The sequence below is a fragment of the Sporisorium graminicola genome, chromosome SGRAM_5 (assembly GCF_005498985.1).
Source record: "Sporisorium graminicola strain CBS 10092 chromosome SGRAM_5, whole genome shotgun sequence".
NCBI classification, from domain to species: domain Eukaryota; kingdom Fungi; phylum Basidiomycota; class Ustilaginomycetes; order Ustilaginales; family Ustilaginaceae; genus Sporisorium; species Sporisorium graminicola.
The window spans coordinates 804,696-830,283 of record NC_043735.1 but is presented as its reverse complement, the minus strand read 5'-3'; the positions used below and the strand labels follow the sequence as shown (position 1 = coordinate 830,283).

Below are 25,588 nucleotides of genomic sequence, written 5' to 3'. Positions count from 1 at the left end.
AAGAATAGCATTCAGTGACGCAGCTGTGGTATATGTCTGCGACTTGCTACGTCATCGAGCTCCGTTGTAGACCCTACCTAGCCTTGCTTGGATTCGTTGCAAAATGTGACTTTGATCAGCCTAACATTCTGTTCATTCGCCCTGAAACCCGCATCGCCCGGCGTGCGCTTTTGACGGACGTTTTCCAGCTGAATTTACCCCACACTCGCGCGCTCTTCAGCGTGGTCTCCCCACCCCAACACTGTTACAATTGACCGGCGGCCATTGTCTCGAGACCCTTGTCCAGTTCAAGTCTTGTTTCTGTTGGCATTACCGCCATATTCCCATCTATCGCCTGCTCATCATTCCTCGCTCGAACCATTTCCGTCGGTCAGCTTCTCCAACGACCGCCTTTTCCGCTACCAGCACCAGCCTGTCCTCCCATATATACAATCTTCGCCTTTGCCTTCTCGACACAAGAAGCATATGACGACGACGGCGACGACGAAAGCAACTCTGCGAACCACTTTCAAGCTATTCTCGACTTTGCCCTCACCGCTCACCAATTCTCTACAACGCACCGCCACAATGACGACCGTTGCTCCCCAACAGGCTGCCTCTACGCGCGCTGGATCCGTGATGAATAAGGTCGCACGCAGTGGATTCGACGCTGCCGGTGGATCGGGCCTCTATGACCGTGCACGTCCCTCGTACCCACCCGCTGCCATTTCTACCATTGTTGCGGAAGCAGTCAACGCCGAGTCACCCTCGCCGCTGCGCATTGTCGAGCTCGGTGCGGGCACGGGCATTGCTACACGCATGTTGCTGGCAGCGGCCACGTCGGCTAGCGAGGACGGCACACCTCCTCCTGGTGTCGCGTCGCTGGCCGCCATCGAGCCGTCCGCAGGCATGCGCTCGCACTTTGAGTCGGCAATCGCTTCGGGACCGCAGTCGCTCAAACAGCAGATGCAGCAGCAAGGCCTGCTCTCTCCTTCCACCAGCATCACGATCGACGACGGCGCCTTCGAGTCGTTCCAAGCCGGATCTGGCAACGACGCGGTCGTAGTCGCACAGGCCTGGCACTGGTGTCAGGACTGGGACGCTGCTCTCAAGCAGGTTGCCCAAGCCCTGCGTCCCAACGGCATCCTCGCTCTCATCTGGAACCTCGAAGACCGCGAGGCTGCTCCCTGGGTCGCCCAGATCCGCGACCTGTACGAAGAGTACGAAGACAACACCCCCCAGTACAGGCACATGTACTGGCGTGCCATGTATGAAACGCCCACGTTTGCCAGCCTCTTTAAGGCCGAAGAACCGAGGCACTACCACCGCACCATCCCTACCACGCTGCAGGGCGTCATTGACCGCGCATTGTCCAAATCCTACATCTCGGTCCTGCCCCAGGACAAGAGGGACAAGCTGGTCAATGGCATGACGGATCTGCTCAACAATACGCCTGACGAGAAGCTGGGCAGGAAATGGATCGACAAGGAGAATGGCGTCTGGGAGTATCCTTACCGCACGGATCTGTTTATCTTCCGTCGAGTCTGAACGTCTCGTTTAGCTTTACAACCCACTTGAAAAGAGTCGCTGTCGGCTCACTCTCAATCAGAAATTCGCTTCTTGCAGACGCAGGGCAGTTTGGGTGCGAAACAGATCTGCTGTGACTGTGATTGTAGTACCTGATCGGAAAGGTGCTGTCCAAGTTGCGGAGTTTTTTTTTTCGCGTGTACTGAGGCATCTACTCGAGACTCCAGACGGCAACACCAGTCGGGCCGATCTTGCCTCCCTCTCCACCCACCAGCAGCTTGGCACCCTGAGGAGCAGCAGGCAGATCCAGCTGGTCAGGACCGTAGTTGAAAGCCCAGAGCGCGTTGCCGTTCCTTCTAAAACGCAGGTCAGTGCCCAGATCCGTTTCGTTGGCGTTTGGCGTCTGGCCGAAGATGTTTTGCACACCAGCGTTGCCTGCCAAGTCGGCGAGGTACGAGACGAGGAATTCGACGGGGGTATACGCCGAGACGTAGTGAGTCTCCTTGTCGCCAAGCTTGTTCCCGCATGTGGCAGGGGCGCCGTCGCGGTATCCGGAGTAGGTGGCGGATTGGGCGAGCGGGATCGAGGCGTTCTTGTCGTCGCGCTGGCACTCGATCCACTCGACCCAGCCCGAGACGTTGTACTGCTGACCCTTGTACGCGATCTTGTCGCCGAAGCCTTGCTTGATCGTTTCGACACGCACGACTTTCATCGGCAGCACGTCGCGTACCGGCCCGTTGCTCGGCGGCAGGCCGTCCGGGATCGCCAGCGTCGCCACCTTGGACGCGGTGCGCGGGCCAAAGACCGTAAGCCCGCGGAAGCGCGACCAGGTGTGGACAAACTCGTTGCTGATCAGCGGCATGCTGGGGACGACGAGCATCTTGTAGCCGTCCAGAGGCGTCGAGGGGCCGACAATGTCGATGTTGAGCCCGAGTCTGCGCAGCGCCGTGTACCAATTGAGCACGAGTGGAAGGTACTGCATCGACGCATCCTGGAAGCCTTCCGAATCGACATCCCACGACCCGGATTGCGGTTCGGCCTCCATCAGCCACTGCGCTGCGTAGTCGAACACAAGCGCCACGTCGGCCTGGCCTTCCGTCTTTGTCTGCACGGGCGCACTGCTCGCCACATCGCGCTTGCCCTGTTCGGATCGGAAGAGGCCGGACATCTTGGGCAGGTCGTCGTGCACAATCTGCTGCTGCTCGAGGTAGGCATGGTCGGGCACGTTGTCGCGTCGAAGCATGGCGGCATGCATCTGCTCCTGTGCAAAGGGCACCTCGCGCCATCGGAAGATGTTCGACATGCTGCCTCCGTGCGCAAACGTCTCGTGCTGCCAGAGTCGTACCATGCCGAGCTTCGGAGACGGGTTGTACGGCGCCCAGTTGACCGGGCCTGGCTGTTGCTCCATAATCCCAAACGGCCCGGCCGTCTTGTTGTACGCAGCACCAGCAACGCCGCGGTACAGATCGTGATGCAGTGCCTGGAAATCGGGCGTGCCCGTCCTGCCGTACTTGATCTTGTCCGCATCCGAGATCCAGGAAAACTGCTCCGTGTTGCCCAAGGGGTATGAATCCCACGTGGCCAGATCGATTCCTGTCTCTCTGGCCAGCTTGAAGTGATCAAAGTCGAGGAAGCCGCCCATGAAGTTGGTGGTGATGGCCTTGTGCGAGTGCGCGCGAATGGCGTCGACCTGGTCCTTGGCGTACTCGATGGTCATGTCGGACGAGAAGTGGTAGAAATCCAGACGACCTGCGGGGCTGCTTTCGGTAACTTCGAGCATGGGCACGTCGATCTGGTCGAACGACTGGTAGGTCGAGGACCAGAAGACGCGGCCCTGCATCTGGTTGTAGAGCGTGATGTTATGGTTGTACTTGTCGCTGAGCCACTGCTGCCAGCGGGTGCGCGCATTGGCGTCGTACGTGCGCACGGTGCCGTGGCAGCCGAGCTCGTTGTCGATCTGCCAGCCCGCCACTGCCGGATGCTGACCATATCGCTTGGCCATGGCCTTCACAAAGCGCTTCGAGAGCATGCGGTAGTCCGGCGAGGAGAACGAGTAGTGACGTCTCGAGCCGAATCTGCGTTCGCGACCCTGGGCGTCGGCGCCGAGGATATCGTACTTTTTGACCGCCCATATGGGTGGCGTCGCAGTCGGCGTGCCCAGAATCACCTTGACACCCTGACTGTACAGAGCATCAATCGAGCGGTCGAGCAGCGTCCAGTCGTAGTTGCCATCTGTCGGCTCGAGAATGGCCCAGTCAAACTCGCTGATGCGCGCATACGACAGCGTGGCATTGGCCATCTTTGCCGCATCGTCCGCCCACAAGAAGTCGGGCCACTGCGCAGGGTAGTAGTCGACAGCAAAGTGGAGACCCTCGGGCCATCGTGCTGCGTCGGGTGCCGGGCTGGGCGTGAACGCGTACGGTTGGCTGTTGTCTACGTCCGGCTGGATGTAGTCGCGAGTAAAGAGAGTCGACGACTCGAGGTCAAAGTCTCTCGAGCTGGGGAAGGCAAGCGAAAGGCCTGGCAGGAGTGCCACAACGGAGGCGAGACGGACCCACATTCTTGCAGAGAAGCTCCGAGTGGTAGGGGTTTGAATGTGAGCACTCGTAGCAAAGCCGTACGACCCACTTATATATCTTTGCTCTGACTCTCAGTATGGGGGACGAGGCAAGAAGAACCACACTGAAGCTTGACAAGGATGTGGTGACCCCGCATTTGCGGATGGAGCTGCATTAGCGAGTCGTTCTCGATGGCGAACTGACCGAGACAGGAGCAGGTCATGTCGACAGTGCGGGGGTGGGGAGAAGAAAGATCTCCGAACCCCGACAGCAGCGCACGGTACTGTCATGGGTTCTGTGCCTCTCCAACAGTGCCACAAACGGTCAATTTTGGGTCACTCGCAATTCTCTCTGCTTTGCATTGGCTCGGCTAGCAAGGTGGCTCGCCTCGCGGTGTTGCTCGGTGTTTGTCGCTGGTCACTCTGGGTCGGTGTCCGCATTCCGGTTCGACCGGTGCCGCCGGGATAGGATTCGATCTTGCTTGCTTGTTCACTCGGACGGCTTTCAGAACTGGCAACGGGTCAGGAAAGGATCCTGTACTGTACGTCGAGCTGATGGCGATTTTCTCAGCTTATACCGTGTTAAACTTTTCAGGTGAATTAAATGTCACTTTTTTTGGACCTTTTTTCTGTTTTTCTGATTCCTATTTCCTTTTTTCCTTTTCTTGACATGTGGATTGGCTCATGCCGAGTGACGGAGTTCGACAAGCAGCTGATTGAGACCCTGAACCCTCTCGCTGTCCCGTCCCTTGAACCCTCGCACAGACGACGCTGACTCCCTTCGCACACCGAATCGCTTGGCAATGTTTCTCGTTCAACCACAACCACCTTTGCCACCTCGTCCATCCGCTCACCAACGTCTTTCGCGAATGAACTCGCCACACCACAGACACGATCTCATCCAACTGTCTCCACCTGTCTAGCATTTCGTTGGACCGTCGCCGGCAGCTTTTTTCGGCTCCACAATGCCTTTCGAACTCGAAGTAACAACGCTCAACCTTCTCTGCACAGCCTTTGGGCTCTTTTTCATCCCATATGGCACGATTTCGTATCTCATCAAGGAGCGCCTGTTCTTGGGTGAGGCGCCGCTGGCTGTTCTCATCGGCATCGGCCTAGGCCCCTACGGCCTGGGAGGCATCTTCAACTGGGCCTCCAAAGAGGTCGATATCGACGAAATCTCGCTCGGACTATGTCGAGTCGTCATTGGCATCCAGCTGACGCTGGTCGGTGTGCAGCTGCCTTACAAGTATCCCTGGATCGAGATCCGCAGCTTGGCCGTGCTGCTGATCCCCATCATGACCATCATGTGGCTCGCGACCACGCTGTGCATCTGGCTCGTCATCCCCTCGCTGCCCGTGCTGGCAGGGCTCGTCATGGCCAGCTCGGCCACTCCCACCGATCCAGTGCTCTCCAACGCTATCGTCAAGGGCGCGTTTGCAGACCAGTATGTCTCGCCTCGCCTCCGCAACCTCATCTCGGCAGAGAGTGGCGCCAACGACGGCTTTGGCTATCTCTTCCTCTTCCTCGCGGTCCACCTGCTCAAGCTCGACACCACCACGCAGGCGCTTTCCACTTGGATCTTCCAGACGTGCGTGTACACGGTCGGCGGCGCCGTGCTGTACGGCATCGTTGTCGGCTACGTCTGCAGACGTCTCATCGAATTCTCCACCGACCGCAACCTGATCGATAAGGAGAGCTTCCTGCTCTTTGGCGCTGCCATGGGCGTGTTCATCATCGGATCCGGTGGAGTGCTGCAGTTTGACGATCTGCTCGCTGCCTTTGTGGCAGGTAACGCACTGTCTTGGACCGACTTCTACCGCGAACAGTGCGAAGAGTCCGAGGTGGACAACTGCCTCGATTTGCTCTTGAACCTCGTCTTCTTCAGCTTCCTCGGCGCTACCATTCCCTGGGACTCGTTCAACGATCCGGCAAACGGCATCACCCCGGGTCGCCTCGTGCTGCTGTCCGTGCTCGTACTGCTGTTCAGACGGCTCCCTGCCATGGTGGCGCTGTACAAATACGTGCCGACGTTGCACGATATCTCGGAGGCGTGCTTCATCGGCTACTTTGCACCCATCGGTGCAGGCGCGCTCTTCTACCTTGGCGTCATCCTGGACGAGTTCAAGCCCGAAGACCCCTCGCCCGTCGCAGAGCGCATCCGCGTGCTCGCCAAACCCGTCACATACGCCCTGATCCTAGCGTCGATCATCGGCCACTCGCTCGCCATCCCACTCGTCAAGATTGCATTCCGCTTCTTTGACGTCAAGTCCATCAAGCTCGAGGGCGAATCCGATTCAGAAGATGACAATGCCAAGGAGGAGGAGGACGATGACGACGGCGAGAGCGAGCACGAGGCGGACCAGGATGCAGCGCAGGGTGGGTACGGAGAAGGCAACGTGCAGTCGCGCGACTACGCTCGCCCCATTCGCAACCGTCGCGAAGAGTCCGAGGTGGAAGACGACTACGAGCAGGGCGAGCATCACGATCCGCGTCGTCGTTCGTACAGCAGAGCCAGTGGCTCGCGTCGCAGCTCGCGCGCCGACGAGAGCAGCCAGCATTCCGGTGCCGGATCGTACCAACAGTCGAGCGTGCATCGGCCCGAACCACGACGTCGCTCCAGTCAGTATCATCAGGATCCCGAGTCGAGCGGTGCATACCATACAAACGGATCGTGGGATGAGCATGCCTCGTGGCGCGTGTCGAGCGGACACAAGTTGGGACCGCACCATCAGCTGCGCAGGAACGACCAGACCGGGCTGCTCGAGCTCGACCCGAGGATGTATACGTTTGAGCACGGGGCGCCGTCTCATTCGCGCCGACGTGGCGGCAGTACGAGGAGCACCAGCCGAGCGCCTAGGTCGAGGGTTGGGAGAGGCGCCGAGAGGGCGGATGGCCCAGAGCGCGAAGATCAAGACGAGTCGCAGGGGTTGTTGGAGGAAGGCAGGCGTCGACCTGCGACGACGCACGGCAGCTCGTATGGCAGCACGAACCGTCGTTGAGTGGCCTTGCAGACAGAGAAGTAGGGTTCATGATTGCAATACATTCCGCTCGGGGGACATGATCGACGTAGAGAGAGAGAGGGGTGAGGCTTGAGCTTGATTTTCGAGTTTACAACGGCAACAGGTGACAGCCGAGCAGTCCCCTTCCGCCCCAGCCTGCTCTCGGTGTGAGCGTCAGACGGACGCTTTCACCATGCCTTGCTACTACGATCTGAATTCCTGTGCCGTCAACGACCACACCTGGTGCTGCGAGCGCCGCCAACCCTTTCGGATCGTCCGCCGTCACTGAGCCAAATCTGACAATGTGATCGCCCTGGATCAAACCCGCTGTCTGTGCCGGGCTGCCCTCTGCTACCGAGTTGACTTTTGCGAACGGCGTGAGCTCATCATTCTTTGCTGCTCCCACTCCTCTCGCTGCTGAAGGCGGCTGTGCTACCGCATCGCCGTTGATTGCCAATTGCAGCAGCTGCGCCACCCGATCCCTTAATGCCTTGGAGTCGTTACGCAGCACGTTGATGCGCTGCTTGGCCGTGCGAATCGCCATCAGATCCTTGTCCGCCAGCGGGAAGCCTTGTGCATCGATCAACGGAGTCTGCATGTTGACGCCATTCGAAGTGAGGACCGCCGTGTGACGCGCAATGTCGGCGTCGAGCTGCTTTTGCAGTTCGAGCAAGGACATGGCCTGGGTGCGAGCGTCGGCGGGCGAGGTGGCGGGTGGTTGTGCGAGTGCCGCGCTGACATCGGCGTCGGCTGTGGTGGATGCGTTGTGGATGTCGACGTTGAGATCTGTAGACATGATGATCGTGTCGCTTGGTGGAGAATAGAGATTGCGGGAAGGGGGCGGGTCGATGGTGGGGGTAAAGGAACGAACACTCGGCAAACGACGAACAAAGACGGAAACAGACCTGTGGACCCTGAACAAGAACCTGCGATCGTACAATCTAACATTGTGCTTCCTGTCCCATTTCGAGATCGCTTTCTACGTCACAACTGCCGGGCCGGATGAGCTTTTGGCAACGGAAGAAGCTGTGCCCGTTGGCTGCGCTCCGGCTGCAAACCAGGCTAACCGGACCTCCACTTCCGACACATTTTTTCTCTGATTTTTTTGGTACGACCTGCTTCACATCTTCCTGGTGTTGATGTCCTCCTCCTCACCTTCATCGACAACTCTCCTTTCCGTGTAGACTTCATTCGGCCCGCGCTTGGAAGGACAGGACAATGTCTGGCCTCCTCTCCTCTACAGCGACATTGTTGGGAAGGACCATCCTCTCCCCCCTGGCACCGCACTCTCTGTTCGCAGTCAACGTCGAATACTACAAGCCGGCCACCTCTTCATCAGTCACTTCCAGCACCCGCACATCCTCGCCCAGCATAGAATCTCTTCTCGCCGCCACCGAAACACTCAATCCAGCTAAGAATCCCACTTTCAAGCCCACGCCCTGGCTCTCAACGGGGCACCTGCAAACCATCTACTCTGCGGTCGGCAACTTCAGCACCATCGATGAGGTCGAGTTCAAACGGCGTGTGTTCCTCACTCCGGACGGTGGCACTGTCGGACTCGACATTTCTCCGCCCAGCCTAGCAAGCAGCGAGGAGGATCTCAAAGCACAGAACCACCCCGCCGCAGATGGACTGCCCACCGTCGTCTGCCTGCACGGTTTGACGGGTGGAAGCCATGAGAGCTACGTGCGCAACTGCTTTTCGCACCTCACCAAACCCACTGCCGAAGGAGGGCTTGGCTACCGCGGCATAGTCGTCAACTTTCGTGGCTGCGCCAACGTCCCTGTCACCTCGCCGCAGCTGTACTCGGCGCTCAAGATCGCCGATATCCGCTCTGCTCTGCTGCTCATCACCAAGCTCTACCCGAACTCGCCCCTGGTGGGAATCGGCTTCTCGCTCGGCGCCAATGTGCTCGGGCGCTATCTCGGCGAGGAAGGCGATGCCACGCCTTTGCTCGGTGGTGTCATCGTCGGCACACCCTTCGACCTGAAAGCCGGCGCAGACGAGCTCGACTACGGCGGCTTCCTCTCGCAAAAATACTCGATGGCCATGGGACACAACCTGCAACGCATGGCACGCAAGCACAAGGACACACTCGCCCTCCATCCACCCTTCCGGGCTCTGCTCGACGACCTCTACGACGCCCCACCCCAACCCAAGGCCGAACTCGAGCTGTACAAGCAGCAGGCCAAGCACGGCGGCCCACGCCCCGGTGAACGCGCCATCATCAAACGCGGCTCGCTCAAAGCTGCGGACGAGACCATGACGCGCTTCGTTGGCGGCCTGCCCAAACCGTACGGAGAGTTCCCGTTCGACAGTGCGGATGACTACTACAACTATGGCGGGTGTGCCAACAATGTGGCCAACGTCAAGAGGCCAATGCTGTGCCTGTCGGCCGAAGACGACCCGATCGTGCCGAGCAAGATCTGGGCCAAGATCCGCGCTGCCATTGGTCGCAACCCGGACGGCACGCCTGTGGGTCCAAGTTCGTCGGAGAAAGAGTACAACGAGAACGTCGTGCTGGCCTGGACAAAGGCCGGTGGGCATCTGGGCTGGTTCGAAGGCTTACGGCCAAGACGCTGGCTGTACAGGCCCACCTCTGAATTCATCCGTGCCCTCTTCGAACAGACCTCATCGGACGAAAAGGCACGCATCAGAGCAAAGAGCAGATGGGTTCAAGAGCAAGTCGTCGAAAAGCAAGTCGAAATCGAGCTGATCCCCAAAGAGGCACTACCCGTCTACACGCTCCCGGGCGAAGGCACGCGCTCCAGCCGCCGGACCGACACGGTCGACCCGGCCCCGGAAACGCCGCAAACCGCGCCCAGTGGAACAGACACACCCTCGCGCGTTGCCGACCTGCACCGTGACCTGCAGTCCCACACTCCTGGGGCCGAGGACAGTCTGCTCAATCCCTCGGACACGGGCTTCTCCGCCAACGCCCCTCCCTCCCTCGCCAGCCCTGCACGCGTCAACGACAGCTCGCGCCACACGACACTCCGCATGGGCTGGCTCCTCACCCCACTCCTCAAAGACGCCCCGCTCGTCCACCCGCGCCACGCCATCTATGCCCCCTACTCGGAACCGCCCTCTGCCGACATCGACGTGCGCAGCAAGGCGGGTTGGGACAAGATCGAGCGCATCATGTATGTGGACAAGAGCCACCCGGAGGTGGGCTTCTGCGAGCTCGGCCCGGACACGCGTGTGGCGGGAGCGGGCGAAACGTTCAGAGGCGGCATCGATACTCCTGGTGACAGCACGGAACCGCAAACGCGAGGCGACAAGAAGAAGGGCGTTATTGCTGGACTGTAGACTAGAGATAGAGGATAGAAAGTACAGTGCAGGGTATCTTTGTGATTGGGTATCGTGTATTGTACATGTTGCATAGGTGTGTGTGCGTGTGTGAGTGTGCGTGGAGAGAAGCTGGGCAGGTCGATCAGCGAAGAGGCCGTTCGCACCGGGTTTCGTCGTGAACGTCTCTGCACTTGCGTGAGCAGTATCTGTGACCACATCGAATGCAGGCCAAATCGCCGTGGTATCCGCATATGCTGCAGTACTTCCTGCCTGGTTTCGACGACGGCGTGGATCGCGCACTTCGCCAGTTGGCTCCGGTCTTGCCTCCTCGCAACGGCAGCCGTCCCTGGTCGACCAACTCCTCGACAATCGAGTGCAGATTCCTCCGCCCGCTGACGAGAAGCCGTTTCACCTCGGCTTGGTTCCTGCGCCTCTGTGCCAGACTCACTCCCGACGCTGCTGATGTCGTGCCGGAAGATGCCGGCTCTGCGTCTGCTGTCGTCCCCGTCTCGACAACGCCAGGAGACGAAGCGTCGAGTGTAGAAGAACCACTGGCTGCAGCGGACGAGGAGGCGGTGGGGGCATCGCGGTAGTTGATCCGCTCCAGCTCATCCAGCCGACGACGAGCACGGCGACGACGCGCATCCAGTTCTTTAGCTTGACGCTCGCGTTCCTGCTCCTCGGTGAGCGCCTTGTTCTGCTGTCCCGTGATGGTCTGCGGCCGATTGGTGATGGGCCGCGATGCGATGGACCGGCGCTTGCGCAGCGAGACGGAGGCTGACATGGTGGAGATGCAGACTCGGGATCGAAGAGCGGTGGGCAGATGCAAAGCAAGATGGACGTCCAGAAGGTGGTGAGAAGATTTGCGCAGTTCGCTTTTTCCCGCTTTCCGAGGCTTCGTGCGAATTCGGTCTAACATAATTAAATAAATTCCGCTCACCATGCAGCTCCAGCTTGCTCCCACAATCTCGAACACACGCTCAACGATCCTGATCAAGCGGATTGCAGTGGAGAAGAGCATGTCCACATTCCTCTAAGATGGCAGCTACACGGGCTTTGAGCTGTTGGGACGAGGCGGAATAGGCGGTTGGGCTACACCCGCCAGCGAAGGCGTTCCCGTTCCGCTTTGGCTTCGAATCGCAAGCACTTCGGGATGACTCGGCGGTGGTGGATGTGCACCTGAAGCTCCCTGGTTTTCAGGCGGCGGATACGACAGCAGAAGAGACGTCTGATCTCTCGCCAGCGGAAGCCTCTGTAAGAGTTCTTGGCTCCCTCTAACGACGACAAGCGAGCACGAAATGGCCAGACCCGGTTCGACGACAAAGGTGGTATTTGTTCCTCCGACGCTGCTCTCTACGCTCGGATCAGTGACCGGATCCGAGAGGACTGTGAGGGTTGCCGTGTCTGCAATCAAAGCGTCCCCTGTCTGCCAGCTGTCAACGTTGATGGGTCCATGGTTGGTGATGATAGCCGCTCGCTCTTCGTCGTCTTCTCCGCTGATCTGGCTGCTGCCGGAACTTTCTTGTTCCTGCTGCATCTGCAGCGACGCAAGGCTCTGCCCCAGCGAACTCGAACCAGAAGCCGCCGGGCTAGCAACATCTCGCAAGCTGCTGGCATCCCCCTGTAACATCTGCTGCTGTCGCAACCGAATCATCTCGTGGCGTTCCCGCTTGAGCTCCTCCCTGATCTGCCGCTTTTCCTCCTTCTCCCGCTTCTTGCTCTGCTTCTTCTCCTCAGTCTCCGACTTCTTCCTCTCCCTCGACGCTTTCAAGTTGCGACTCCACCCTGCCATCGCTCTCGTCGTCGAGCTCTGCGCGGTCTTGGCACCGGACAGCGTGCGCTTCTGCAGCGTGGGGTCGGTGAGCTTGTTCGCCACGCCCTTCTGTGAGAACTCGACAAGCTGCACAATCGCCTGCTTCTGGTCATCCGACAGCAACGGGCCCGCGGTCAGGGAGAGTGCCGTCTCCACCGTGGTGGGCAAGATCGAGGTCTCGCTGAGCGTCTTGCGCAGCCAGGCGTTTCGCTTTCCCAGCTCTTCCTGTGTCTCGGCCGTTCGAGGAGCAGCTGCTGCTGCAGTGGCGGTCCTTGGTAAAGGGCTAGGGTCGATGACACCTGCGGCGAGAAGACTGTGAATCTGACGATATACGGCGGGATCAAACCCACCAATCTCGGACAGATAGCGGAGTGTCGCTCGCACTTGTGACAGGAGGAACTCGACCTGCGTGGGAGGCGGGTGTGTGGACCGAGCTATCGGTAGAGGCGGTGGAGCTGCGCTCATGGTTGGAGCTCGCGCTGTATCAAGCTGAGACCAAGGGTAGGGATGTCGTACAAAAGTGGACGTTGGTCTGGAAGGTATCTTGAGCGTAAAAAGCGAATGTTAGCATCACCTTCGGCATCTTGCACGCCAAAAAAAAAGCATAGCCGCGCTCGCAAAGTGGAGGCTTTGTCGACATGTCGCTGCCTCACGCTCAAACAATCCGCACACAGCATGTTCATCGTCAAAGCGTCTTTGCCAATCCCTTTGTTTCGCGAACAGGGATGAGTACTTATTCAGAAGAGAGACTGCTGGCGCTCTGTGCCTGCGGTCCCCACCACGCCGAACCACGCGAGCCCTGCGACGGCACCAGCCACAATCGTGATCGCAGGTGGACTCTTGAACCACTGCGTCGCTACAAACGCCGAGCTGGCCACCACGCCCCAGAACGGATCCGAAGTCAACGGCCCGCTCTTACTGGCCGATTGCACCACCTTTCCCTCCGCAGGCGTATAGATGTATCCCACGAGGAACAGCTGCCACACGGCAGTAAACACCAACCCTGTCGCTGAAGCGTTCAGACCGCGAAGAAGCGACTTGGCTACCTCGTGTTTCCGCCACGTGTTGTAGATCGGCAGCAGCGACAGCTTGAGCAAGATACCCGGCGAAAAGATGCCGACCCACCCGGCGACGGCGCCCAGTACCGGATTCTGGGGTACAGCAAGCACGCCCAGATAAGCGGCAAAGTTGAAGTTGGGACCGGGGAAGGCTTGCAGGATGGCAAAGCCAAGCAGAAAGTCACGCGACTCGACCCAGCCGTTCTCGACCGTGTATCCTCGTAGCAGGGGGATGACAACGGGCCCACCGCCAAAGATGATAACGCCTGCGATCATCATGTTGGTGAAAAAGTCAAAGGCCCGTGGGGGAGCGTTGAGCTGCGAGCGAGTGACGACCACAGCAATAATGAGAGCAATAAAGCCAGCGCCGAGAGCCATGGCCATGGTCCGGTTGAGCACCATGATGGGCGTACGGTGGTCGACTGCCGAGACATCGGCGGCGGCAGTGTCGACGTGAAAGAGGTTGCAGTCCATAGTTGCAGCATTACGCTGTCTGAGAGAAGTTGAGCTGGTTGCTAGCTGGAAGGGAAGATCTTGGACGGCGGGGCCCGGCTGCTTCTTGTCTGTAGCGTCGGGCGATGCACATCGAGTTGAAGCCACCGGTTCGAGCTCGATATCCTGGGTCTGGCCGTTGTGAGGACCATCATCGGCCTGGTTCGCTTTCCTGGAGCTGCTTCTTTGGCTCTTGAATCGTGTCGAGACAGCTTCGACGATGCGACGGCGAAAGTCGTAGAGCAGCGTGATGAGACCACCTCCGAAGACAAGCACGGGATACATCCAGGGTGCATGATAACAGATTCCAAACGACGCCGAACCGAGTACCAGCAGCCTAGACACTGGATCCGTGATGGACGATCTGCTGAGCTGAAACGCAGCTAAAGCGATCAGCCCCACCGCCGACGCATTCAAGCCGGTCAACAGAGCAAGCACGATGGGCGGGAGTCGTTCCGGAAACTTCCTGACACCGGCACCGAGTGCAGCCATACCCGCCGCTCCAGGAATCGACCAGAACAGGAACGCAACGAGGCCTGCCAGCGTGCCGTTGCGGGCGACAGCAATCGAAAACGCAAGCTGAGTCGAGCCCGGGCCGGGTAGCGCGTTTCCGAGCGAAAACAGGTCGGCAAAGGTGGTCTCGTCCAGCCAGGCGAGTTTGTCGACGAATCGTTTGCGGAGGATGACGACGTGGACCCCTGGACCGCCGAATGCCGTGAAGCCGAGATCCCAGTAGTGACGGATGGTGTCGACGAGACGAACGCTGAGCTTGAGATTGCGGCGATCTTGCTGGTCCGTGTCGAGCAAAGGCCCAGCTGCCGAGGTGGTGGTGACAGAGGCAGCATCCGTGGGTAGTGCCAAGGAGGGAGTCGCGGCCGTGCGGGAGCGCGTGACGACCTGTGTGGCTGACATGGCGCTGAAAAGGCACTACGAAAGGCGATGGTGTTGCATGAAGAGAAGAGCATGCAGAACGAGAACCCCATTCACACACCCTGCATCTGTCGAGCTTGGACCAAGAAGAACGAGGGCACGTGGCTATCATACTGCGAATGAAATTGAACCCATGTTAGACCTACGGTAAAATCAATCTTGACAAATTGCAAAGATTCGCCCCTCGCGAAGCGAATGACGCAGATGGCTTGCTGCGCTTTACCCGCGGACCCTTCTCCGCGTTTGCCGTATTGTGGCATGGCTGTAGCCCATCAGCTGCTTGCCGATTAGAAATGCTGAATGCATGCTGATCGACGATCTTGGACAAACGCTTTTCGATACGTTTTGTCTTTATAAAGGAACAACGCTTCTAAGCTGGATGGTTGGGCTCAGTCGCAGTGTCTGCATCGGGACCCTCCCGCTTGTACGGGGTGTCGCCCTGTCGCCGTGTGCAGAGTCGTCGGCAGAGGTTTCCTTCGCGAGTGATGAGAATCAATTCATTTTCGTTTGTGGCTGATTTCGAGCGATTTCTTTCTCCAGATTTTCCAACAACTTGGTAGGCTGGCTGGCTGTTTGTCTGTCGCTTGTGTCGGTTGGTTTTCCCCGCTTTGGGGTTGCAGCTTCGTCGGCGACTATTTCCAATTGTGGGTCCGCACGCGCGCGCACTGGTGCCGATGGGGATCCGAGGATTTCTAGAAAAGCGTTTTGGGTCGACTTGCGGCACTGTCTCGGCTCGTCAACACCGTCACTCGACATCAGCATCGTCACCCACAGCCACCTCTGATCATACCACCGCAGCTTCTCGTTCGAAAGTACAACCACATCGATCATGCTTACAGCCTAGAGTCTCGGACGTCTACTGTGATAAGACATCGCCATGTCCATCGCGACGCCCCAGCTCGCCTCATCGCCTCGCCAGCAGCACCCGATGAGTAGAGGTGATTCTCCGACAAAGCAGGACAATCTCGTCGTGTCGACTGTCAGCACAGATCTTGCCTCTTCGCCGGACGAGATTGCCTCGGACGCTTCCAGCGGGCCTCTGATCCAGTCGCAGACGCAACCCAAACTCAAAAGCATTCTCGACAACCCAAACGACGTCATCCCTTGCAAGCAATCGCGCTCCACAAGTGAGTCAGGCTTCAAGGCCGCGCTCAAGGCCACTTTCCTTCCACCGCCCACGCCCGGTCGTCAAATCAAAGTCAAGGATGGCAAACGCCTGGGCAAGTCGTTCCAGCGCACAGAGCCGCGGCCCAAGAACTTTGAAGGCGGCGAGGTGCTGGACTACGATCCCAGAGGCAAAGACGCGACTGCCGGCGATGGTGTCTTGCCTCCAGGCTGCCTCAAACCGCCCACATACCGACGAGACAGCGCCAGCGAGTCTGGCTACGGCAGCGACAAGGAAAGCAGCCTAGGCACCCCCAGCGACACGGCTGACTTTAGCGATCTCTCTCGCTCCAATACCTCGGAATCCAGCTCAGCCTGGGGCTCGTCCGAGCGTGGGCGATCCACAACCTCCGTGCCCAGCAGAGCAAGGCAAGGCTCGATGGCCTCCACCACCTCGAACAGCAGCGGCGCGGCCATCAAATTCTGCCCACTCCCGGCATCGGGACGGCTGAAGCGTGCCAACTCAATCACCATTGGTGTCGCCGCTCGCTCCCATCTGCTCCAGTCGCAGGGTACTGCTGCCCCTCCAAGACAAACCTACACACCTCAGCACGTGCACGGCTCGCAGACTTGGTACACCCATCCCCAGCATGAAGACGTCGTGGATGTTGGACAAGAGATCAAAAAGGGCGCCACCAAAGCTTGGAAGCTGCTTCGTGGCGGTGGAGGCAACACGAGCGATAGCTCCAGCTCTCAGAGCAAGGACGCCGCCGCTGGTAGCAATGGTCAGAAGAAGGTTGCTGGAGCAGCACAAGCTGCTGTACTAGAAAAGCCGAAGAAGGCATTCCCCAAAGAAGGTGCGCCCATAGCCGATCCCGACACAGGCGAGCTGAAAATGGCGGATGGCTCTGCTGTCAGCTCCACACCCAACGTGTCCCAGAGCGGCGTCTCAGAACAGGCCAAGAAGCTTCCCACCGGGGCTGCTGCCAGCTCATCAACGCCAGGCGGTGATCAGACGCCACGTCGTACATCTAGTCCCACTGCTCAACTGCGCAGCATGTCGATCTCGGAAGATCCAGAGGCAGAAGACGTCGCTGCCGCGCTCGAAGCCGCACACGCCAAGAATGCTGCCAAGGACGCGCATTTGCCTAACGGACATCATCCACACGAGCTGCAAGAAGGCCCGCAGCATCACAACTTCCACCTTGCCGACGACCACGATGGGACGCATTTGGATTCGGGGGCAGCTACACCCAGGAGTGGCATGCAGCGCCGATTGTCGACAGGTGCCTTCTTGCGTGGTCTATCGATTCGCGGAATCCAGGAGGACCGCAGGAGGGATCTGCTGGGTCTTGGTCAGGATGAAGATGCAGAGAGACGCGACAGTGGCGAGGTAGCGGCTGAAGGCAAGATGTCCGACGAGCAGCATCGGCACGGCATTGCGGTCAGAACGCCGGCGGGTAAAGAGGAAGAGCTTGGGTTGGAGGGCTACGGTCATTCGAGGCAGATGCTTTCGTAAATGGTTAGATATATTTGCAATTATAGAATCATTCTTGTCTGGGTCGCTTGAGGAGTGAGGTGGGATTGATGGTCGTATCGATCGCTATTGGCGGGTCTGCTGAGTTTGAACGCTGCTGCTTCTGCGTTGGTGGTTCGTTGCATGGCGAGAATCGGTGTTCGACTGTGATGAGTCTCCTCTCGCTGCCCTTCTGAGGTCCGTCGAGCATCTTGACTGCGCATGTCGTCTCCTGCCCCTTGTCAAATCCACACTTTTCCAACAACCTCCGAGCTGCCTGGTTCTCGACAAAGAAACTAGCCTGCACCATCGAGTACGTACGATCCGCTGCAAGCGATGCCAGGACCGACTTGACCAAGAACGTCCCGACGCCTCGGTGCCTCTCTGCTTCTGCCACCATCACCTGGACCTCTGCGACCCTGCCTTGGCGTCCATCGGGCAGCTCTAGCCCTGCATCGCCGTTCTTGTCGTCGTCGTATAGATAAGACCACTGCGGATATGGGTCGAGGCATGCAACCCAGCCGAGGGTCCGATTGTCGCGCGGGTCGACGGCGATGTAGCGATGCCGCCGGATCATGAGCGCGTCGAACTGCTTCCACGTCGGAACACGAGTGGTCGAGATGGCGGCATTGCCGGTGCTGATCCCACTTGCATAGATGCGCGCCCAGGCAGCCTTGCGCAGCTCGGTCAGCGTGAGCAGGTTGGCTACATTGGAGGCAGTGCTACGTCGGGCGGCGTGTGTGCTGCTGCTGATGCTCGACTCGCCATTGGCTGATGTCGAAGGTGAAGATTGAGCAGACGGTGAGGGTTGCGCTACACCAGACTGGCTGTACGCTGATGCGGATGCAGAGGTGGTCGGAAGCAGCAGAGCTGACCAGTCCGCCTCCTTCAAGTCCATCGGGGCCATCATCTCCATCTCATCTCAACAGCATGATCGTTGGTTGAAGTCGCACAGCAAGTCATCATCGTCCGAGTCATTTCCGCGGCAGACGGGAAAATCCAAAAAGAACTCGCCAAAAATCCAAACAATGATTCGCCGACTGTTTTTCCCCACACTCGTCTTCGGCATGGTCTTCGGCTGATGACTGAACGGCGAATGATTGCATAGCTCTGCGTCTTTGGCTCTTTTACCCTGGTCACCTGCATTCTCACAAACACGCCTTCCAACAGCGCGCTTCTACCGCTTTGTCTGGTCGTGGTTGCTATTCGGCCCATTCACCGCCTACCGCCGAAGGAGATCCCTGTAGTCAGACCATCCGCGGCTAGAACTCAATCGCAGCCACGCTCCAGCTCGGCTTTCATGCAATCGAGGTCGACTACTGCAAGCTTGCTCGTGTCTGTTTTGCTTGCTTGCTTTCTTTCCACCACGCCGCCCCCCGTTGCTCCCATTTCCTCCTTGCTTACTGTATAGCTCGCGCTTCTCCGCAGGTGCCGCTTGCTTGTACATCCACGTTCTGGTCTTCACATCGATGCACTTGCTGTCATAGACTCGACCTAGACCAACAACACCTTAGACCGCGACACTAGATCCAGCTCTCCAACATGCGCCGAGACGCCACCGCGTCCCACGATCCTTCGCCAGATCGCGCGACGCGCTCTCGCTCTCGCGGCCGTGCCAACCTCGCCGGTGCTAACCCGACCCATACGGCGAGACACAACAACAGATCCTCGTCCAGAGCCAGCTTTCTCGGCAGATCGCGTCAGCGCACCTACCAGATCTACCCCGATCCTGATGCGCAGCAGAGGTGGAGAAGCGAGTCGAGAACCGTCCGAGGAAGCTTGGACGACCAGGATGGCTATGTCTTCACCGATGATGATAATGAGGAACCCATAGATGGCGATCAGCACTCGTCTTCCAACAAAGCCAAGCCAGGAGCCCCTGCCCACAAGCTGACGTCGACGGCGGAAGAGGGTTCGGCATTGCCTTCCAAAGGCACCACGATCACCGGCAGCTCGGCCGCCACGGCTGCAGCTCTTCCTGACGCTTCAAAGCTCCCACCCTCCTCAGAGCAGCAAGTTGCCGACAAGAGCAAAGAGAAGGATGTCGAGGCGCAAGCCAAGCCCGCACCCCAACGCGTCTCTCGTCTCTCGCGCATCCCGTATCCCATTGCGCACTTTCTCGGCTACCGCAGCAAGTCGACGGAAAACCGCGCCCTTTTGCGTCCGCTCGAGAAACTGCCACGCAAAGTCGAGACGCTTCTCTGGGCGTGGATCGGTGCTGCGCTCGGTCTGGGATTCGTCATGATCACCTTTTCGCGCTGGGACCAGTTCGCCATGTCCACCAACGACCCGATCACTGCATGGACCGCACCCATCGTCATCGGCTCGTTTGGAGCCTCCAGTGTCATCCTCTACGGCACGCCCGCGTCCCCGCTCGGTCAACCCAAAGCATTCATGGTCGGTCAGTTTCTGTGTGCGCTCGTCTCCGTGTGCATCACCAAACTCTTTGAGCTCAACCACAACTACAACCCGAACCTCATCGACACGTCGCACAGCCTCGTCTGGGTTGCCGGCGCCATTGCCACGGGCACAGCACTGTGCGTCATGATCTTGACCGACACCGTCCATCCGCCCGGCGGCGCAACCGCGCTGTTGGCCGCAACCAGCCCGCCCGTCATCAAGCTCGGCTGGCACTACCTCCCCGTGGTGCTCCTCTCCAGCGTCATCATGGTTGCCTGGGCCATGCTCTGGATGAATCTCGGCCGTGCCAAATATCCCGTGTACTGGTTCTGCCCGCCGGGAAGTGCGCACGACCAGAAGCGGTTTCGAGCCAAGCTTCCGGGTCTCAACAGGGGTAAAAGTGCAAGTCAGGGCAATAGGGACAAGTCGAGATGAAGAGGAATCATGTGCGTTTAGTAACACACGAATAGACGTATATACACCGCTTTGTTGCTCAGTTTCGAGTATGCGTGATCTGTTTTTCGGGTTGCGTTCGGTGTGGATAATGGGGTTTATGCTCGGCAGTGGGTTGCGTTGGGTTGCTGCAAGCATCGCCGATGAGGCTGGCATCACAAGATGGATCAACCCACCGGCCAGACAAGAGGTTTCACGATGAGGAAACGACCACGCATGTCGAACAATGAGACCGGTGTCACCAACAGTCCAGAACCCCACCGCTGGGCGAAGTTGCAGCCATGCGGCCATGTTTGCACGTCCCACCTCAAGTCACCCTGGCTGAAGTCACCATGTGGCACTCTGCGGTGAGTCCGCACCTGCAAACATTGTTGATGAACGCCTCATTTTTTGTCATCAGCGGGCTCGATGAGGCTACGTCCAGTGGGGCAAATGTTTGCCAAACCTGCTCAAGTTCCTCGCTCTCCGCTGAGTCACCATGTGGGATGCTAATGTGTTTGTTGATCAGCTGCAAGCAACAGACCGTAGCTCGAAACCTCATTGGGGTGGCTCGAAAGGGACAAAAGATGGGTCAAGACCGGTGCGATATATAGGGAAAGATCGAGGCTTGCCTTCGGCCAAATTCTTCGCCTATACGTTCGTTCCATTCCAAAGCCCAATCCTTGGTCGGTATCCAATCTCTACATACTTGACACCATTTAGACTCGCCGACCATGTCTCGAGCACTTGCAGGCCGGTCCCTGCTGCTCCTGGCGTCGGTCTTTTTGCTTCTTTGCGCGACCACCTGTGTAGCTGCGCCGAAAAAAGACAAAGCGATCGAAGCCTATCTTCAAAGTCAGGTTCATTTCGACAAATATCCCGTACTCCGTAGTAGCATTGAGCCGATCGCAAACGTCGATTATGCCCGCAACAAGTATGGCGCCGTCTACCTCGCTCGCCCTGCCTACCATGCCGGAGACTCGATCTTGGTCGACTACTATCCTAAAGGGGAGGGCCAGAAGGCTCAAGAGGTGAACGCCGACGTCGCGCGAGCGGTGCAGACCACGCTCGCAGATGTGAAAGAGGCTGGTGGCGCTTACGGCGACGCTGCCAGAGTGTTGCAGTACGGACAGCCTTTCCAAGGTAACATGCGCGCAATTCGCTCGTGGGCTGAAGTCTGGAAGGATCCAGTTTCTTTCATAGTCCCAGCCAGCCGTTCCAGCCACGAATGGTTCCGTATTCGAGAAGCTTTGCAACGTAATGGCCGTGTCATTGTTCACGATACCGTCAAGAAAACGTTGGTAGCCTTCCAACTCGCACTCAACGGTCGAGTCGAAATGGATATCAGGGACCTCGCGCGTCATCTCCGCAAGCGGGAACCCCAGCCGTCTCCTCGAAGTCTCGCCGACCTGCTGGCGGCTGATGGCGGTGCGAAGCAGTTGGATGTCCCTCCCGCTGCAACGCTCGATGCACACATCCAAGGTAGCCCACACTACCTAGGTTTTCCGGTACTGAAGGATTTGTTCGAAACACCATTCTCCATCCATTACGCTGTCGGCAAATACAAGGCCGTCTGGCTCACCCGGCCAACGTTTCGTGAAGCAAAGGTCCCTTTGGAGGTGGAATTGATTCGAAAGGGAAAGGCTGCCGAACAGATGGACTCCCACGCCGTGCCCGTCTGGAAGCTGCTCAAGGCGGCGGACGACGCCGGATATCATTTTGGCAACTCGGCCCGTTTTCTTCAATGGGGACGGCCTTTCGAAAGAGTCCAGACCACGCCTGACAACCAGAAGGACGCCAGGCTGGGCCGACTGCAACCCCCATCTGAAGAGACTGCCACCAAGCAGGTCGACTGGGAGAAAATCTGGCAGAGCGAGCCCAGAGACGTTCCCTCGGCATCCAAAGCCAAGGAATGGCTTGAGATTCGTGCCGCCCTTCAGCGTGACGGACACATTCACCTTCTTGATTGGCTCTCAAACCAGCGACTTGCTTTCCATCTCGACGAGACTGGCAAAGTCGGAATGGCTGTCGGCAATCTCGGACATGGCATTGTCAAGCTCAAGCGCAGTGTATTGTCTTCACCCGCTTCCAGTACAAGTCGAGATTCAGAGGTCATCGAAGGCGCGATTGCCAAGCGGTCAGGCTATGGCGACAAGGTCAACTTCTTCCTTCACCGTCTGAGGTCAGCTGATGGCACACGTTGGCAGGACGGCACGGAAATCTACGCAGATCTGCTGCACTACGAGGGTGTTCCCGTTTTCCAGGCTGAACATCGACAACACGATTTGGCTCGCCAAGCTCTGCGTGATTATAACTCCTTCTGGGCTTTCGAAATCCCCGATTGGAAGAAGCACCGCGAGGCCAATCCCTTCCAACAACGCTTCAACGGTCATGGCTTCCCCGTCACTGAGCACAACAACGAAGCTGTCTTTCAACGGTGGCGCGAGTTCGAGGCGTTCCGCCAGCTGCACGGCGACGTGGCGGCAAAGCTTGCTTACGGTCCACCTTTGTCGAATCTGAGGCGCGCACAGCAAGCACCCTCGCGTCCTGTTCAGGTCGATGCGTCCACGACAAGCATCTACGACGTGCGTGCAAAGCTCAGGCAACACCACAAGATCGTGCTTTCCAACCCGCTCACTGGCTCGCGCGTCGGTTTCAGGCTGGGTGAGGATGGAAACATTTTCCACGAGGTTCTCACTTCTGCAGCCGGCCATCTCGCGAAGCGCATGGCTCCAGCTGACAGGTACAGCGCGCAAGCGGGGGACATTCAAGACTACGACTACTTCACTGGCAGTGCATTCCAGCATCAGGACTACCCAACAGCTTTGGATCCAGCTGACGTCGAGCGAATGTTCGCCGACACAATCCACTTCCATGGCTATCCGGTTCTGGCCGGCAGGCAATACACATCGACGGTGCGGCACGCGCTGCAGAGCTACGAGCAGGTTTGGATGATACCGAGGTTTCCTCTTCCGTATGACAGCGCTCGATTGCCTGCTAACCTTCGGCGAGACAACAGATACACGCGCCCTCCATCGCAGCCTGTTGTGGACTATCTAGATGCAGCTGCGACCGCGAGGCATATTTATGGCGACAAGCTCATGTACCTCCAGTTTGGAAAGCCGTTCCCACCTCGACAGCCTGCCGCGCCGTCTACTAGCAATGGTCTTCGCCTTTTCTCCAAGAAGAAAAAGCCCGATTCATACAGCCTCCCCAGCTGGCAGGAGGTGAATACGAGGGGAAGCCAGATAACGCTCGACAACGTCGACGTGCACTTTTTGCGTCGACATCTGAACGAGCGGAACTACTTCAAAGCCTTGGTCAGGAATCCGGATGGAACGCCTAGGACGTTCGGTGTTCGACTAGATCAAGCTGGTAGAGTCGAGATCGAGGGCCTGGCAAATGTTGCTGCTCACTTCCACAAGCGCAGCGATACTTTGTCTTTCGTTGGCGAGTCCGGCACGCTACACGCCTTCGGAGCGCGTCGCCTGGCGAAGCGTATGGATCCACGTCCGCCTCATTTGCAGCCAGGCACTTACGACTATTATGCCTTTACGCACCGGTACAGCGCCCCTTCACGAGCCTCAACGTCCGAGGAAAGCAGGCAGATGTTCGCGGGCACGATCCACTATAATCGCGAACCGGTCCTATTTCTCGGAGAGTTTGACAGTTCCAAGCTGCAGCACGCGCTGCACGACTATGGAGCAGCCTGGGTTACATCGCGAGCTGATCTCTCGAGCTGGAGAAGATCCTTGCACAGCTTCCGCACCCCTCTTCATCTCACTCAACAGCCGGCACGAAACGATCATGGATGGGATGGCCTGATGCAATATCTCGTCGCGGTTGACCAGGATCGTCGAGCACATGGCGATGTATCCGCGTTGCTCAAGCACGGAAGGCCTTTCGGACCTCGCTCCTCTTCGAGATTTTTTGGCTACCGAAAGCCAAGCACAAAGAAGATGGAATCAACGAGCACTTGGTGGGATCTGACCAACCGTGAGCAGCTCTACCACATGCACCAGCACCTGGACGAGCACAATCACTTGAAAGGCTGGTTCCCGCACACGGGCGCGGTTCTTGGATTCCGACTTTTGGAAGATGGAAAGGTCGAAGTCAAGTCATTGACAAGCGTTGCTCCTCATTTGCACAAGCGCGCGGTGGACGACAGCGTCCCTTCGTTCGATTATCCGTCTTCTGGCCCGCAACTCCTCGCCAAGCGAGCGGGATCGTCCAACCCACAGACTGGCACGTACGAATGGTATGCCCAAGGCTATCAGCACGTAGCTCAACACCCTTTGGCCGCCGTGGCGGGGGAGCGCATGTTTTCCGACACGATCTACTACGGAAGAGTTCCTGTGCTGGTTGCTGAAGATGTCGGCCAGTCCAAGGTGCATCATGCTCTGCAGACGTATGGTCGAGCCTGGATCACATCGAGAGACGGCCAGGGATCTCTCCGAGAGCCTTTCTACCTCACATCAGACGGCGTGCGTCGAGACCATGGACAGATCGGCGTTCGGAAAGCTGTGCAACTGATGGATCAATACGGTCGAGATCACGGCAGAATAGCCATGCTGCTCAAGTACGGAAAGCCGTTCTCAACTGGACAGTCGAGCAGCGGGCTCACGAGCCTGATCCCGACCGGATGGAGGAGAGCTGGAGGACAAGGAGAGTGGGACTTGGCCATCAGTGATCCGTTCCAAGCGCGTCAGAACCTGCTGGAAAGCAAGTACATGAAGGGCATCAATCCCAGCACCGGTGCAAGGTACGAGTTTCGACTCAGTGCCGATGGCCAGGTCGCGATGAAGGAGTTGGCGAATGCGGCTCGTCGGCTTCACAGGCGCATGGAGACTGCACCAGAGTCGAGCACCAGTCACGTTCTAAAAGAGCGGTCTTGGAATCAGAGGGCAGTCGAGTACTACATCAACCGCGAGCATCCTGACGATCCCAATGCCAGTAAGCTGTCCGACCTGCACAGGAGAATGGAGTTTTCCGGGGATCTTCACTACAATGGTGTTCCGATGTTCTTCCCGCAGAAGGACGAGGGCGTGCTGGACAAGGTGCATCGTGCTCGACGCATCTACCCTGGCTACTGGATCGTAGGAATCTACGATGGCAGGCCCGAAACCACCGTCGCAAGGTATGTGCCCAGTGATCGACGTGTCCCTGCATCGGCACGAGGCGAACAGGCGCTCCTTGATAGTCTCAAAGCGATGGACAAGTATCGCGAATTGAACGGTGCCGATGCACAGCTGCTTACGTACGGCCCCGGATTTCCGAAGCGTCAGGGCACAGTTCCAAGCTGGAACGACGTAAGGACACGCGCTCATAGACTTCCAGCCTTGGCTTCAATGCAGGCCAAGTGGTCGAGGCTTCAGACACACGGCATGGTCGTCATCACCGACGCCAACGGCGCAGTGGGATTCTTGCTCGACAAGACTGGTCATCTTTCGCACATGCGCCTTGCGCTCTGATACACGACAAGTAGTGCAG

General features: G+C 58.3%; 12 protein-coding genes across 12 annotated transcripts; 6 read left to right on the top strand and 6 right to left on the bottom strand.

Annotated features, from left to right (window-relative positions):
* Window positions 1–567: 567 nt before the first annotated feature.
* Window positions 568–1,527, top strand: EX895_005058 (uncharacterized protein; the record flags this gene model as incomplete). Its single annotated transcript, XM_029885652.1, has 1 exon — window positions 568–1,527. The coding sequence occupies one exon, from the start codon at window positions 568–570 to the stop codon at window positions 1,525–1,527; it is 960 nt and encodes a 319-aa protein (XP_029738218.1).
* A 190-nt stretch (window positions 1,528–1,717) lies between these two features.
* Window positions 1,718–4,066, bottom strand: EX895_005057 (uncharacterized protein; the record flags this gene model as incomplete). Its single annotated transcript, XM_029885651.1, has 1 exon — window positions 1,718–4,066. The coding sequence occupies one exon, from the start codon at window positions 4,064–4,066 to the stop codon at window positions 1,718–1,720; it is 2,349 nt and encodes a 782-aa protein (XP_029738217.1).
* Window positions 4,067–5,028: 962 nt separating this feature from the next.
* On the top strand, window positions 5,029–7,062 carry EX895_005056 (uncharacterized protein; the record flags this gene model as incomplete). The annotated part of the gene is made up of 1 exon (XM_029885650.1): window positions 5,029–7,062. One exon carries the CDS (start codon window positions 5,029–5,031, stop codon window positions 7,060–7,062), a length of 2,034 nt encoding a protein of 677 aa, XP_029738216.1.
* A 109-nt stretch (window positions 7,063–7,171) lies between these two features.
* On the bottom strand, window positions 7,172–7,858 carry EX895_005055 (uncharacterized protein; the record flags this gene model as incomplete). Its single annotated transcript, XM_029885649.1, has 1 exon — window positions 7,172–7,858. One exon carries the CDS (start codon window positions 7,856–7,858, stop codon window positions 7,172–7,174), a length of 687 nt encoding a protein of 228 aa, XP_029738215.1.
* A 422-nt stretch (window positions 7,859–8,280) lies between these two features.
* EX895_005054 (uncharacterized protein) lies at window positions 8,281–10,371 on the top strand (the record flags this gene model as incomplete). The annotated part of the gene is made up of 1 exon (XM_029885648.1): window positions 8,281–10,371. One exon carries the CDS (start codon window positions 8,281–8,283, stop codon window positions 10,369–10,371), a length of 2,091 nt encoding a protein of 696 aa, XP_029738214.1.
* A 124-nt stretch (window positions 10,372–10,495) lies between these two features.
* On the bottom strand, window positions 10,496–11,137 carry EX895_005053 (uncharacterized protein; the record flags this gene model as incomplete). The annotated part of the gene is made up of 1 exon (XM_029885647.1): window positions 10,496–11,137. The coding sequence occupies one exon, from the start codon at window positions 11,135–11,137 to the stop codon at window positions 10,496–10,498; it is 642 nt and encodes a 213-aa protein (XP_029738213.1).
* A 261-nt stretch (window positions 11,138–11,398) lies between these two features.
* Window positions 11,399–12,631, bottom strand: EX895_005052 (uncharacterized protein; the record flags this gene model as incomplete). Its single annotated transcript, XM_029885646.1, has 1 exon — window positions 11,399–12,631. One exon carries the CDS (start codon window positions 12,629–12,631, stop codon window positions 11,399–11,401), a length of 1,233 nt encoding a protein of 410 aa, XP_029738212.1.
* A 272-nt stretch (window positions 12,632–12,903) lies between these two features.
* Window positions 12,904–14,628, bottom strand: EX895_005051 (uncharacterized protein; the record flags this gene model as incomplete). Its single annotated transcript, XM_029885645.1, has 1 exon — window positions 12,904–14,628. One exon carries the CDS (start codon window positions 14,626–14,628, stop codon window positions 12,904–12,906), a length of 1,725 nt encoding a protein of 574 aa, XP_029738211.1.
* Window positions 14,629–15,523: 895 nt separating this feature from the next.
* On the top strand, window positions 15,524–17,269 carry EX895_005050 (uncharacterized protein; the record flags this gene model as incomplete). The annotated part of the gene is made up of 1 exon (XM_029885644.1): window positions 15,524–17,269. The coding sequence occupies one exon, from the start codon at window positions 15,524–15,526 to the stop codon at window positions 17,267–17,269; it is 1,746 nt and encodes a 581-aa protein (XP_029738210.1).
* Window positions 17,270–17,297: 28 nt separating this feature from the next.
* On the bottom strand, window positions 17,298–18,164 carry EX895_005049 (uncharacterized protein; the record flags this gene model as incomplete). Its single annotated transcript, XM_029885643.1, has 1 exon — window positions 17,298–18,164. The coding sequence occupies one exon, from the start codon at window positions 18,162–18,164 to the stop codon at window positions 17,298–17,300; it is 867 nt and encodes a 288-aa protein (XP_029738209.1).
* A 644-nt stretch (window positions 18,165–18,808) lies between these two features.
* Window positions 18,809–20,101, top strand: EX895_005048 (uncharacterized protein; the record flags this gene model as incomplete). Its single annotated transcript, XM_029885642.1, has 1 exon — window positions 18,809–20,101. The coding sequence occupies one exon, from the start codon at window positions 18,809–18,811 to the stop codon at window positions 20,099–20,101; it is 1,293 nt and encodes a 430-aa protein (XP_029738208.1).
* Window positions 20,102–20,832: 731 nt separating this feature from the next.
* EX895_005047 (uncharacterized protein) lies at window positions 20,833–25,569 on the top strand (the record flags this gene model as incomplete). Its single annotated transcript, XM_029885641.1, has 1 exon — window positions 20,833–25,569. One exon carries the CDS (start codon window positions 20,833–20,835, stop codon window positions 25,567–25,569), a length of 4,737 nt encoding a protein of 1,578 aa, XP_029738207.1.
* Window positions 25,570–25,588: the final 19 nt, after the last annotated feature.